The sequence below is a fragment of the Podarcis liolepis genome (genome assembly GCF_965112155.1).
Source record: "Podarcis liolepis genome assembly, chromosome: 12".
In the NCBI taxonomy this organism is placed as follows: domain Eukaryota; kingdom Metazoa; phylum Chordata; class Lepidosauria; order Squamata; family Lacertidae; genus Podarcis; species Podarcis liolepis.
In genome coordinates this window covers 10,924,575-10,937,966 of record NC_139563.1, presented here as the reverse complement: position 1 = coordinate 10,937,966, position 13,392 = coordinate 10,924,575, and the positions used below count along the sequence as shown (strand labels likewise).

The following is a 13,392-nucleotide window of genomic DNA, read 5'->3' as shown; positions in this document are numbered from 1 at the left end:
CTTCCTCTGGAGTTCAGCATGGTGTTGTTTTGCACAGTGCCCACAGTCTCATTTCTGAGAATGAAACTCCTTGCAACTTAAACTCAGCTTCACTCAGTTACTCCAGCAGGGCATTTTTTTTTATCTCTTGGAACAGCCTCTCTTTGAACAATCGGGCAAAAAAATAAACAAATCTTTTTGTGTGTGCCAGGGAACTTGAAGCAAAGCTCTGTCAGTCCTAGGCCCTTTGCAGTGAGGGATGAATATTGTCAGTTTGGAAGAAAGGGGGAGACCGCCAAATGGAGCAGCCAATGACATTGATTCTTGAAGGCTGTGTGAATTTGAGAAATGATGTGAAAGAGACGGAAGCTTTTGTGTTTTTTTAAAGTCTGAACTGAGTGTTTCAATTAAAAGGCAGTACTGAGACAGAAACAAAGCTTTTAACATTAGGAAAAAAAAGTTTTTGTGTGACAACTCCCCTTTTAAATCCATTTAAGGAAGTGGTCATCCTCATATTTGGTGGTTGTGAATTCCATCCAGTTGTTATGCATCGCATGAAGAAGTGTTGTGTTTTTGTCCTGAACTTTCAATCAATTTTATTAGGAGACCTGAGCTGTAATGGTCTGGGAAGGACAAAAATATCTATCTAATCTCTCCACATCAGGCATTATTTTTTAACCCTCTAACATGCCCCTCCTTTAGTTATCTTTTTTCCATCACCTGTACCAAAAAGCCCTCAACCACTTAAGCCTTTCCTTATACGAAAGGTGCCACAACTTCTAAATAATTTTGTTTTCTCATTTCTGTGACTTTTCCATCTCTGTGCTATCCTTTGTGTGCTGGACCACCGGCAAGCCCTGTTCAAGTGTCCTTCGCTAGAGGCAGAAATTGTGTATGCCCACTGCAGAGCTTTTTAACGAGAGTCCAAAAACAAGAGAAGAGTTTGAAATCAACATGTTGGACTTTCTCTAGATGGACAAATGGATTAATGAGTGAATAAATGAATGAATGAGGTGTGTCTCTTCTGATTAATATTGCCGTTGTCGTTTCACTTGGCATTGTCATTCCATAATTGATTTGTTCTCAGTAGGATCATATGAATATTCTGGAGGGGAGAGTAATTTAGACCCGTGTCCTTCAAGGGCAGTTTCAGCGCTATTCACTTTTCCCATGGTCCCGGTGTTGTTTAATACAGTGCAGCAGAGATTGGTGACATTCAGTGGCCATTAAAACCAGGAATTTATAGCACATGCTTAAAGCCAAGGTTATTTCAGGTTGTTCCCAGGTGTACACTCTGTGTAGTTTGGTCAAATGTCTCTGAATCCAAACATGGAGTAAAAACCTTTCTTGGCTTTGATAGCAGTAATGGGTTCCTGCATAAAATAAACAATGAGAGCCCAGATCTACGTGAAACACATTTGTGGGGGTTCTTACATTCCATTTCTGTACTCATACAAGTCATTCTTATGTCTGCATTTGTGAACACAATTTAATCTAGTAATAAAAAATTGAATTAGTAATACAAACATTTGGTGACTCTGCAGATCTAGCACACGAGTGAAAGTTTAAATTGGTGCTCCACTCATAATATTAGCATTTACATTTATATTTCAGGAGTTCGTAAAACTCCGTTATCTCAACAATCCTTGCAGCAATCTTTTGAGGTTGTCCAAGAGTAAGGAAAACAAGAATCAGTGGTTCGGTGGGAAATTGCGAAGTGCAGGCATTCTGCATGGCAATCTCCATTGCTATGCCCCCATAACTCTTCCTCTTCTAAGACTATTTACAATGCAAACGGTTTTTTTGACCCCATGGCTTCAATACCAAGTCAGAATTTTTGGTCTGCCCCCTCCAGCTTTTCTTCATATCCAGCCTGATGAGGAGTTCTGGTGCACTGAAAAGCTTGCTCGCTGTTTTGTGGCACTTTGATTGCTCATAATAAAGGGACTAAAATAAAGGTGACAGTTTAACCCCTAGCCATGAATGCTGCTTCTTTTCTCTGCATAGCTTATTTGGTGGGTTTCTCTTTGGGGGGAAAAAAGAAGCTTATTCATTTGGTATGCAGAGCTCCCCCAGAAGATGACATTGTTGTCCATGCTGTGATAAAAAGTGACAGTGCTGCTTATCATTCTTCCTTATCACCGCTCCATTGCACAATGGATAATAAGAGCCCTACTGTTGTTGTTTAGTCGTTTAGTCGTGTCCGACTCTTCGTGACCCCATGGACCAGAGCACGCCAGGCACTCCTGTCTTCCACTGCCTCCCGCAGTTTGGCCAAACTCATGCTCCTCTGTTGTCCCCTTCTCCTTGTGCCCTCCCTCTTTCCCAACATCAGGGTCTTTTCCAGGGAGTCTTCTCTTCTCAAGAGCCCTACTAGATCAGGCCAAAGGCCTGTCTAATCTAGCATCCTGGTTCCCACAGTGGCCAACCAGTTGCCTTGGAGAAGTCTGCAAGAAGGACATGAAGGCAGTAGCCGCTGTTGTTTTTCCCCCAGCAACAGCTATCCAGAGGCATAGGATCAGGGCTGGCCCAAGACATTTTGCCAATGTAGACAAAATGCCCCACCTCTGCTCCTGCAGATCTGGGTCACCACCCTACCCCACCATCTCTCTGCCCAAGCCATTGAATTTGTGCTGCCATCACAAGGCAGCAGCGGCAAGGGCACAGCAGTGAGGGCAACGGGGTTATGCTGGCAAGGGCTGGCACCAGCACAATGGCAAGGGTGCCAAGCGGATCTGCCGCCTGAAGCAAATGGCTTCACCTCACCTAATGCACGGGCCACTCCTGCATAGGATCCCTTAACCTGGGGATAGTCTGCTGCCATTATGAATGGTAGCCGTTGATGGATGTTGTGTCCTTAGGTTGCAGATTGGGAGCTGAGGTTGAGAGGAAGCGGTTTTTGTGAGCCCAACTTGTGTGTTCATGGCAGAGGCAAGATTTGAACTGGGACATCCTGATGCTTCGCACACACCACTCACTTGTTACGTTACGCTAGGGACGCGGGTGGCGCTGTGATCCAAACCATTGAGCCTAGGGCTTGCCGATAGGAAGATTGGTGGTTTGAATCCCTGCAACAAGGTGAGCTCCCATTGCTCAGTCTTAGCTCCTGCCAACCTAGCAGTTCAAAAGCACATCAAAGTGCAAGTAGATAAATAGGTACCACTCCGGCGGGAAGATAAACGGTGTTTCCGTGCACTGCTCTGGTTTCACCAGAAGCGGCTTAGTCATGCTGGCCACATGACCCGGAAAAACTGTCTACGGACAAACGTCGGTTCCCTCGGCCAGTAAAGCGAGATGAGCGTCACAACGCCAGAGTCATTCGCAACTGGACTTAACTGTCAGGGATCCTTACCTTTACCTTTAGCTTCTTCTCATCCAGATGAGCTCCTGATTCCTTGGGCTCTTCTTGAGCTAATTTCTTCAGGGTCTTTCGATCATTGACTTTTAGCTTCACCAAGCGCACGCCACACTTTTGCCAGCAGCTTTGGGGTGTTTAGACTGTTTGATTTCTGAAAATATACTAATCGTTGTTGGCGGCGTTGCACACATGCATGCATATTGCACACAAACCCCGTAGGGTATTGGTACCGGTGTACAAAGATGGCTTGGGACACAAGTATTTAAAGGAGCAACTTTCTCACAATCTGCTGGTCCATGCATTCAGTTCTAGGGGGAAGCCTGGTTTGTAGCCCACTGATGGGCTTAGCTTATTTGCTGGTGACACAAGATAGTGTCCTCCTGGTTGCGGCACCCTGATTGTGGAATTTCCTTCTAATGCAGCCAGCAGCGGTCCATGTGATACTGGCATCACTTACAACTTGCTCAGCCTCAGCTTTCTTAGCCCCGCCCAGAAAAGCTGTAGCAATGCTGGTGTTGAGCTGGTGACTCCACTCCAACTCATGGGCCACTTCTGTGTGGACGTATGGCGTCCTCTTAGCAGTAGTGGGACACGGGTGGCGCTGTGGGTAAAACCTCAGCGCCTAGTAATAATAATAATATAATAATAATTTATTATTTATACCCCGCCCATCTAGCTGGGCCTCCCCAGCCACTCTGGGCGGCTTCCATAGAAACCAAAAATACAGTAAAATATCACACGTTAAAAACTTCCCTGAACGACTTGCGACTTGCGACTTGCCGATCGCATGGTCGGCGGTTCGAATCCCCGCGGCGGGGTGTGCTCCCGTCGTTCGGTCCCAGCGCCTGCCAACCTAGCAGTTCGAAAGCACCCCCGGGTGCAAGTAGATAAATAGGGACCGCTTACCAGCGGGAAGGTAAACGGCGTTCCGTGTGCTGCGCTGGCTCGCCAGATGCAGCTTGTCACACTGGCCACGTGACCCGGAAGTGTCTGCGGACAGCGCTGGCTCCCGGCCTCTAGAGTGAGATGAGCGCACAACCCTAGAGTCTGGCAAGACTGGCCCGTACGGGCAGGGGTACCTTTACCTTACCTATGGCGTCCCCTTAGCAGTCAGTTTTCCAGCATCAACTGTAAGGTGCATTTTCTCCTTTGGGCTTTTGGGCGATGGAACACTCTATGGAAGCACAGCTGTCCTTATTTTCTCTGCGGAAGGATGGAAATTGCTTACAGTTGTTATGTGCTTTTGGTAAGAAGACTTCTAATTGTTTCAAACCTTGTTCTGTGACAATGCATTTTTATCTGATTGTGTTGCAGGTTACCCTGGGATCCTACAGGATGAAGGGTGGTTTAAAAATGAAATAAATAATTATGAATCTGTGGCTTTGTTTCCCTTCAGCCTGTTAGATTTCTGTAAGCTAAATTTCAAGCCTTAAGTATCTTCTTGTTGCTAGGCAACACCACCATCCTGTTTGTGAGAACCTTGTCCAGCGAATAGATTGGTACCACCTGGTGCTTGCCTGTTAAGGTGCGCATCAGCTACCAATCTGCATAAGCAGGTTGATAGAGGAATAGAGCAATTCTTTAAAGGATTCCTTCGGCTTATTAGCTTGTCTGTTTGCTGAAGCTTTCAGTCTCAATATGGCCAGTGAAATCTCAGGGTCCAAGCTAAAGGAAGATTGAGATTTCAACCACAAACAGTATAGGGCTTGTGATACGCTTTTTGGTGTTGTGTGCAAAGTGCTAAGATTGTGTCCCTTCATCAAATCTTGGATCTCCAGGGGCTCGTTTTAGCACACAGCCTGTTTGGACCTGTGATTTGTACATCCTTGACAAGTTAGGAGGACAGTGGCTAGAAGCAAGCTCCTGGCCCCATTCAGAGAACAGAACGGCTCTCTTCAAAACCAGCCAGATGCCCATGAGAAGCCCCTGAGCAGGACATGAAATCAACCGGGTGATCCCACTTTGGATGTTTAGAGGTGTTTAGGGACATGTTCCCTCTGATCCTGGTGGTAGTCTAGCCACCAAGGCTGTTGTTGTTTAGTCATTTAGTCGTGTCCGACTCTTCATGACCCCATGGACCAGAGCACGCCAGGCACTCCTGTCTTCCACTGCCTCCCACAGTTTGGTCAAACTCATGCTGGTAGCTTCGAGAACACTGTCCAACCATCTCATCCTCTGTCGTCCCCTTCTCCTTGTGCCCTCCATCTTCCCCAACATCAGGGTCTTTTCCAGGGAGTCTTCTCTTCTCATGAGGTGGCCAAAGTATTGGAGCCTCAGCTTCAGGATCTGTCTTTCCAGTGAGCACTCAGGGCTGATTTCCTTAGGAATGGATAAGTTTGATCTTCTTGCAGTCCATGGGACTTTCAAGAGTCTCATCCAGCACCATAATTCAAAAGCATCCATTCTTTGGTGATCAGCCTTCTTTGTGGTCCAGCTCTCACTTCCATATATCACTACTGGGAAAACCATAGCTTTAACTATACAGACCTTTGTTGGCAAGGTAATGTCTCTGGCTAGCAGAGACATCACCCAGCCACCAAGGCTAGTAGTCATCAATAGTCTTATCATTTGTCTAACTCCCTTTTAAAGCCATGTAATTCGGTGGTCATCTTTTGATAGTAAGTTCCATAGTTTTATTATGTACTATGCAATGAACCTCTTTTTGTCTGTCCTGGATCTTCCAACATTCAGATTCATAGGGTGAACCCAGGTTCTGGTATCATGAGATGAGGAAGAAAACCTCTCTATCCACTTTCTCCACCCCAAACATAATTTCATAACCTTCTATCATGTCTCTGCTTACTTGCCTGTTCCCTGTTCCTCCTAGGAGAGTTCCCCCAAACCCTTGATCATCTTGGTTGCCCTTTTCTGAACTCCTTCCAGTCCTATTGACCTTATTTTTGAGGTCTCTTTTTCAGCAGAGAGGCTTGCAGATTTCCTGCCCCTCCATTGCCTGCGACCCTTAGCTCAAAATGACAAAGCGGCTTCATAAAAGCCTCCCGGAACAGAGACATGCTGTTCCAAGACAAGATTTTGTCCCTTTAATTCTATTACAGTCAGCAGCTGAGAATGCAGATAGGTACAGAATTATTTCCTTAGTACGTAGTGGCTCTGTCTGGTTCTGACATCTGCTAGCGTAATGTCTCAAGTATCCCACCAGCCATCCCTAAAAGCCAAAACAACGCAATTCTCCCCAAGTAGCACACCTTCTCCTCTGTCTGCTTCTGAGTTCAGCTTTTGCTACATGTGCCCTTGCTCCCTCGAGCTTACAACTGCTTTCTTGTACTGAGGGCTAGTAGACTTTGTAGGCTTTGGCTGAAGATCTCAACAGGGCAGTGTCAGGTTTGAATCCATGGGCCTTGCTTGTTTTCCTGATCCACCTCTTGTTTGTTGACCAGCTGCAGCTTGGTTGGCCACTGGGGACATTAGCCAGCTTCCTGGGAGATCCTGACCGGCTTTTGCATAAGAAGTCCATGTGAGGCTTCTGGTTTATGACTTCATGTTAGTCTTTCTTTGGCTACCCCTCCATAGATCATTTCCCAGTACAGTATCATTTGGCTTTTTTGCATGTCTGCCACATCAAAGCTGTAAAAAAAAGTGGACATGCAGCTTTGATTTCTTCTTTTGAGAGGAGAAAGCAATGATTTCTGGGGTGCCAATGAAATAAGAATGTATTTTGAGGATTATGCCCCAGCATTCCTTGAAATATCTCAAAGAACTGTGGGGTGCACGTTTTCTAAAAGAAGGCAATGCGGCTGTTTCAGGGGCCTTGTTTTTAGTAAACCACTTTAGTTTGAGTAAGGGGTCTATATTTTTTGTTAAATATGTAATAAATTGTTGGACTAGCCTTGTCTTACTTAAGGAGAATCAGACCCACAACTGAGCATTTGTTTTCTTGCGGTGTCAACTTGCCGGTCCCTTGTTTGTGGCATATAAAAAAGCCTAACCACAAGGCTTTGAGAATTTTTGTTGGGTGTGTGTCTGTGTTTTCTTCTTGCCTTTTCCCTCCAAGCCTAGTGGTCTTAGCAGTTATTTTTCACTGGTTTTCAGTGACATGTTTCTGAAAGTATTGGCAGGGCTCTGTCACTGTGCACAGGTATAATTGAAACTTGTTTTCTCCAAGGAATCACTCAGCTGTGTGGTTTATTTGTTTACTGACATTGACAGAGATCTTAATGGCTTTTTAAACCCAATTTGTGCATCGCTGAATATCCTCCAAAGAGGAAGATCTGATTAAATTTATCGGTGGAATGAAGTCTCCTCTCTGCAGAGCTGTTGGCTGCATTGTGAAAGTCCGCACCCAAGTGAAGCATTCTGGGCTCAGAAACCCCATGTCCTACCAACCTGTTTGTCTAACAAAGATGATGCAAAATTTCAGGGAGATTCTCTTGTCTCGCCATGGGTTTCTATACCTCCTTGAGTTCGATGGAGGAAAGGCGGGGTATACATTTGATTAATAAATCAATTGTTCCCTTCTTCTTTGCTAATGATTCATGTCTGGACCAAATTTCATTAATATATTGCTGGGGTTTGCCAAAATTTAATTGATGTCTCATTTGTGGACATTGTAAAAGGATGTTTTCAGGAATTTTATTGACTTTGCTGCTTACCTTCCAATTAACATTTGCGTGATGAAAACTCAGACTCAGGCAGACATTTTAAAAATAGCTTCAGTATAAAGTTATTTCCATGGCTGCACAGTTTTGTTAACCGTTCTTTCCATGGTGAATGTGGCATCCACCCTGTAGCAGGAATGATGTGGAGAGCCTGTTCTACACCTCCGACTCCTGGCGGAACGCTCTGTCGCAAGAGACCAGGGCCCTGCGGGATCTGACATCTTGCCGCAGGGCCTGCAAGACCCGCCAGGCCTTTGGCCGGGGTCCAATCTGGCTCCCCCTCTCTCCTTATAAGAACTTGCATGAAAGTGGCCCCCCAACTTTTCTCACAGGCTTATATAAGATCAGTATAAACAGTTAGGCCTGGTGAGCATTTAAGGTCCCCATCCCTAATTTGCGGGTTGCCATCTGATTGGATTTCACTTTGATTCTGATTTGATTTCAGGATGTATTTTAATTGGGTGCTTGATTTTATGGTAATATGTTATATATTTGATGTTAGCTGCTCTGAGCTCAGTTTTGGCCGGGGAGGGCTGGGTATAAATAAAATCTATTATTATTATTATTATTATTATTATTATTATTATTATTATTATGGATGTTTCCAGATGACCTTTTTATTGATACCTCCTCCTCCCAGTCTGCTCCCTCTTCTCCTTCTGACCACTCATCGCCCTCCCCCCCAATCCCTGGGCTCTGAGGCGGCTTCCCTTGGGAGTTCCCACCCCTCTTCTACATCCAGCCAGTCCATGACATGTACAGAACAGAGCAGTGGACCCCCTCTTGTGAAACAATCCAATTCCTGTTTTGCAACATGCTATTGTGAATGGACAACTTTGCGCAAGCAAAGGGGACTGTGTGAATCTGCTTTCCATCACTGATCCCAGAACCCAAACTGTGCAATTTAGGCTAGCATAACCAAACACTCATCATAGTATAAATGGGGACACATTATACTTGCGTTCATTTGTTTCCTCCTTTTCGGTTTGCAGTGCCTACGACAAGAATCCTGGCTACTGGAGGGGCATCCCACAATAAAGCAATTTTACAAGTACGTAGGCCTTACTGCATTTGGGATACCAAACCTTTGAGCTATTGGGCCAGGAGGGGACTGATCTCAAGCAGAAGTTGGGGCCAAACAAATATTATTTTTTTACAAGTCCAGACACAGATGCAGTTGGAGGAATGATTGTTTTGGCCCTTAGCCAACAGTGCGAAACAGCAGAGAAACAGTTGTAGGTAGGCAGGGCTGGGTCAGCCTGTAGACCTAGGAATGTTCCCATTGAACACTCTCACAGAAAATCAGCATTGTTTAAATCAGGGGTCAGTAACCTTTTTCAGCCGTGGGCCAGTCCACCGTCCCTCAGACTATGAGGGGGGCCAGACTATATTTTTTTGGGGGGGGGGAATGAACGAATCCCTATGCTCCACAAATAACCCAGAGATGCATTTTAAATAAAAGGACACATTCTACTCATGTAAAAACACGCTGATTCCCGGACTGTTCGCGGGCCGGATTGAGAAGGCAATTGGGCCACATCCGGCCCCTGGGCCTTAGGTTGCCTACCCCTGGCTTAAACAATGGTCTGAGCACAACCTGGAGATTAACTACCTGCATGTTAGAGATTCACGACTGTTTTTTACTATTAGAAATGAAACTTAGAGGGTCATTGGAAATGTGAGGAGCACTGAAGGTTGGCACATGCCCCAGGAAGGTTACCCAAAATGGGATGCAGCCTTCAGGGCTGAAAAAGGTTCCATACCCCTGCTTTATTATTTTGAGGCAACACTCAAAAAAGCCGCAGAAACTTCCTTTGTCATGTGGCCTTCCAGATTCAGTGCCTGGGAACTTCAGTGACTAGTTATCCAAACCTGATTATCAGTACAAGGTCCCGTCTTGAAACAAACGCCGCTCTGTAAGCCTTGGCAATGGAAACAAAACTGCCTACTGTCTCTCTTTCCCACAGTCTGGTTGTAACAGATGCTTTTTATGCTTCTCAGGTCTTGTCTGATGTGTTCAGTGCTCCAGTTTACACTATTGACACTGCTAATTCAGCCTGTTTAGGATCTGCTTACAGAGCAATCCATGGTAAGTCAACCAAAGAGTCCTCTAAGCAGCATGAACAGGATTCAAAAACTTTGTTTGCAGTTGCTGCCTCCCGTGCTTGTCACAGGCGAATCCTCAGCTTAAATTTATGTCCTTACTTGCTCTTTTCCCAAGGCTCTCTTGAGTCAGGTTATTGAATGTGCTGTGTAGGAATAGGAGAAGAGCTCTGTTGGATCAGGCTAAAGTCCTGCCTAGTCTAGCATCCTGTTTCCCACAATGGCCAGCTAGATGCCTCGGGGAGCCCACAGGCAGGGCACGAAAGCACCTTCCCTGGTCTTGTCCCCCAGCTACTGATATTCACTTACCTACTGTTTTGGGCAGGGATGCGGGTGGCCCTGTGGGTTAAACCACAGAGCCTAGGACTTGCCAATCAGAAGGTTGGCGGTTCAAATCCCTGCGACGGGTGAGCTTCCGTTGCTGGGTCCCTGCTCCTGCCAACCTAGCAGTTCGAAAACACGTCAAAGTGCAAGTAGATAAATAGGTACCACTCCGGCGGGAAGGTAAGCGGCGTTTCCGTGCACTGCTCTGGTTCGCCAGAAGCGGCTTAGTCATGCTGGCCACATGACCCGGAAGCTGTACGCTGGCTCCCTTGGCCAATAAAGCGAGATGAGCGCCACAACCCCAGAGTCGGCCACGACTGAACCTAATGGTCAGGGGTCCCTTTACTTTACTGGTTCCCTTGTTCCATCAAGTGCAAGGATTTGCTCAGCGGAACTCTCACACACCTCTGTTTGTGCACGCCCTGCACTCTCCATAGATCTGCGCCAGAGGTGTGGTGGAACCCCTAGAACAGATCTAGTTGGGTGGGGGGAGTTCTACTGAGCAAATGGACACCCTTGTGCTTACGGAATGGGGGACTTAGTGCTACGTTGGATTCCATCCTCTGAATCTAGAAGATCTAATTAGCTGCCATGTGTCTAATAGTCACTGGCAGACCTCTCCTCCATGAACATATCTACCCCCATTTTATAAGGCTGTTTGGACTTTTCTCCCCTCTGCTCAGGGCAAGATGGTTCCTAAGTAGTCATATGGAGCCTGTTGGGTAAGGGAGGTGCCACTTCAGTTGGAACCAGAAGGAGCTGGATGGTAGGCGGCTCACCAGGTTGTTCTGTTTTTCTCTTTTCTCTGTGTCTGCCCTCTAGCCACTACAGGAAGGGGTCAGCAAACCTTTTCAGCAGGGGGCCGGTCCACTGTCCCTCAGACCTTGTTCGGGGCAGGACTATATTTTGGAAAAAAATATGAACAAATTCCTATGCTCCACAAATAATCCAGAGATGCATTTTAAATAAAAGCACACATTCTACTCTTGTAAAAACACCAGGCAGGCCCCACAAATAACTCAGAGATTCATTTTAGTTAAAGGACACATTTTACTCATGTAAAAACACGCTGATTCCTAGGCCGTCCGTGGGCTGGATTTAGAAGGCGATTGGGCTGGATCTGGCCCCCGGGCCTTAGTTTGCCTACCCATGTACTACAGTGTACCTGACAAAAAACCCAACTTCTGTAATATGCCCCAGTCTTAGAAGCACAAGAGGTAATATGGTGCAAGGCAGAAGCATGCAGTTTGTTAAATGTACATGACATGCTGGAAGTGTAGTCTGTGGCGTGGAGGACTGGGGGTCAATGCAGGAGGGAAACATGAAGTCCTGCCCGTATGGTGGTGGAACCAAGGTTAAATAAACAATAAGTATAAAATTTTGAGACCCAATTTAAGACACTCATGTGCTTTTCAAGTTCACATGATGTGTTTACTCTTCCCAGGAGGAAGGTTCCTAGACCACTGCAGTTCAATCCCTTTGTAGATCATATCATTCTATAAAGAGACACTGGCATGGTGGCCTGTGTGGTAAGTGAGTTTTGCAGGAGATAGTCCACTTTCTTTTTTAGGTCACAAATGAACTACATGGGTGTTAGTAAAACACACACAATAACAGAGTGTGGCAGACAAGCTAGCAAAAATATTGGTAAAACTGAGATAATATTTTTTCCTCCTTGCCCCCAAATTTCTTCCTTTTTGTAGCTAACTCTTCCTTTTTTAAGTCATGCTTTGTCCTTGAATTTATTACTTCTCCATATTTTCCCATCTATTTGCTGCCTTATTGGCGTTCCTCAATGATTACTGATACTGTTGAACTTGCAACTCTGTGGCTAGCTTTGCCCTCCATGGGACAAATTGAATGACTGACATAAACTCAATCTCCGAGACCCTGCTTGCCCAGGCCCAAGTGCATTGGAATGTAAGATCTTTACCCTTTATCCTTCACTTCTGAATGCTGACCTGACCAAGGAAGATCAATGCAATGTATTAATTTGCCAAGGAGTCCAGGCACATCCCTCATCTTGTTTCTGCTCATTGATCAGGTCTGTGATCCTCATTGCAGGACTCGTGGCAGAGACAAGCGTGTCCTTGACTGATGTTGTGAAATTAGCACCAGAGCCCAGATTAGTTGCTACTCCGACTGCTGGCATGGCTCAGGTGAGGTGGATTCAGGCAATTTTATTGGTTGGCTTCCCCCTCCCCCCCTTTTTTTTGTTTCTTTCTGCTTTACAAATAGATTGGCCGATAATTAAAATGTTTATAGAGGGGAGAGAACTTATTACGGGAAGAATCGCTTTTTTTGGATGTACTGCAAATCAGTATTATAGGGTGAATCTGAGCTAGTCATTTTCAAGTCTCCTTTGTTTAGGGAATATGTTTGGGGTTGAGTGTTTGCCTTGGAATCGCCAGAGTTCCCTGAGAAGGGGGAATGACCAGTTTTAAGTGTATTGTATGAATGGCAAACTTCTACCTTCAGGTACCCGTATTTTTCACTCTATAAGACGCACCAGACCACAACACGCACCTAGTTTTTGGAGGAGGAAAACAAGAGGAAAAAAAATTCTGAATCTCAGAAGCCAGAACAGCAAGAGGGATTGCTGCGCAGTGAAAGCAGCAATCCCTCTTGATGTTCTGGCTTCTGGGATAGCTGCGCAGCCTGCATTCGCTCCATAAGACGCACGCACATTTCCCCTTACTTTTTAGGAAGTAAGTCTTATAGAGCAAAAAATACGGTAACTCTTTCTGGATAAAACTGAATGGAGATGAATCTCTGCACATTACAAAGGATTTGGGTGCATGTTGGACTGTGTGAATTCAGTAGAGCTCAAACCTAACCATCTCCTGTGGTTGTGCATTTCAGAAGAAGGGAGAGTTGGTTGTACTGGGTAAGCTGTTTTTTCAACTAAACTTGCCCACCGCTACTGACTTTCACTGAAGATGCTGCACAAACTTCTCTTGGATACTGGGTTCCTGTTATGGTAAAGCTTTATGGCCACATATGCCTCTGTAG

The 13,392-nt window shown here is 45.6% G+C and overlaps 1 protein-coding gene across 15 annotated transcripts in view; it reads left to right on the top strand.

Annotated features, from left to right (window-relative positions):
* Positions 1–13,392, top strand: part of XYLB (xylulokinase) — a 115,397-nt gene that overhangs the window by 82,797 nt on the left and 19,208 nt on the right. For 13 of the 15 annotated variants that reach the window (XM_083466986.1, XM_083466982.1, XM_083466988.1 and 10 more), the window contains 3 exons: positions 8,946–9,004; positions 9,955–10,042; positions 12,445–12,539. In XM_083466986.1, coding sequence (XP_083323112.1) covers positions 8,946–9,004; positions 9,955–10,042; positions 12,445–12,539 — 242 coding nt within the window. Of the gene's footprint in view, positions 1–8,945; positions 9,005–9,954; positions 10,043–12,424; positions 12,540–13,392 lie in introns of those variants that run through there. The other 2 variants (XM_083466985.1, XM_083466984.1) reach the window with 2 other exon arrangements.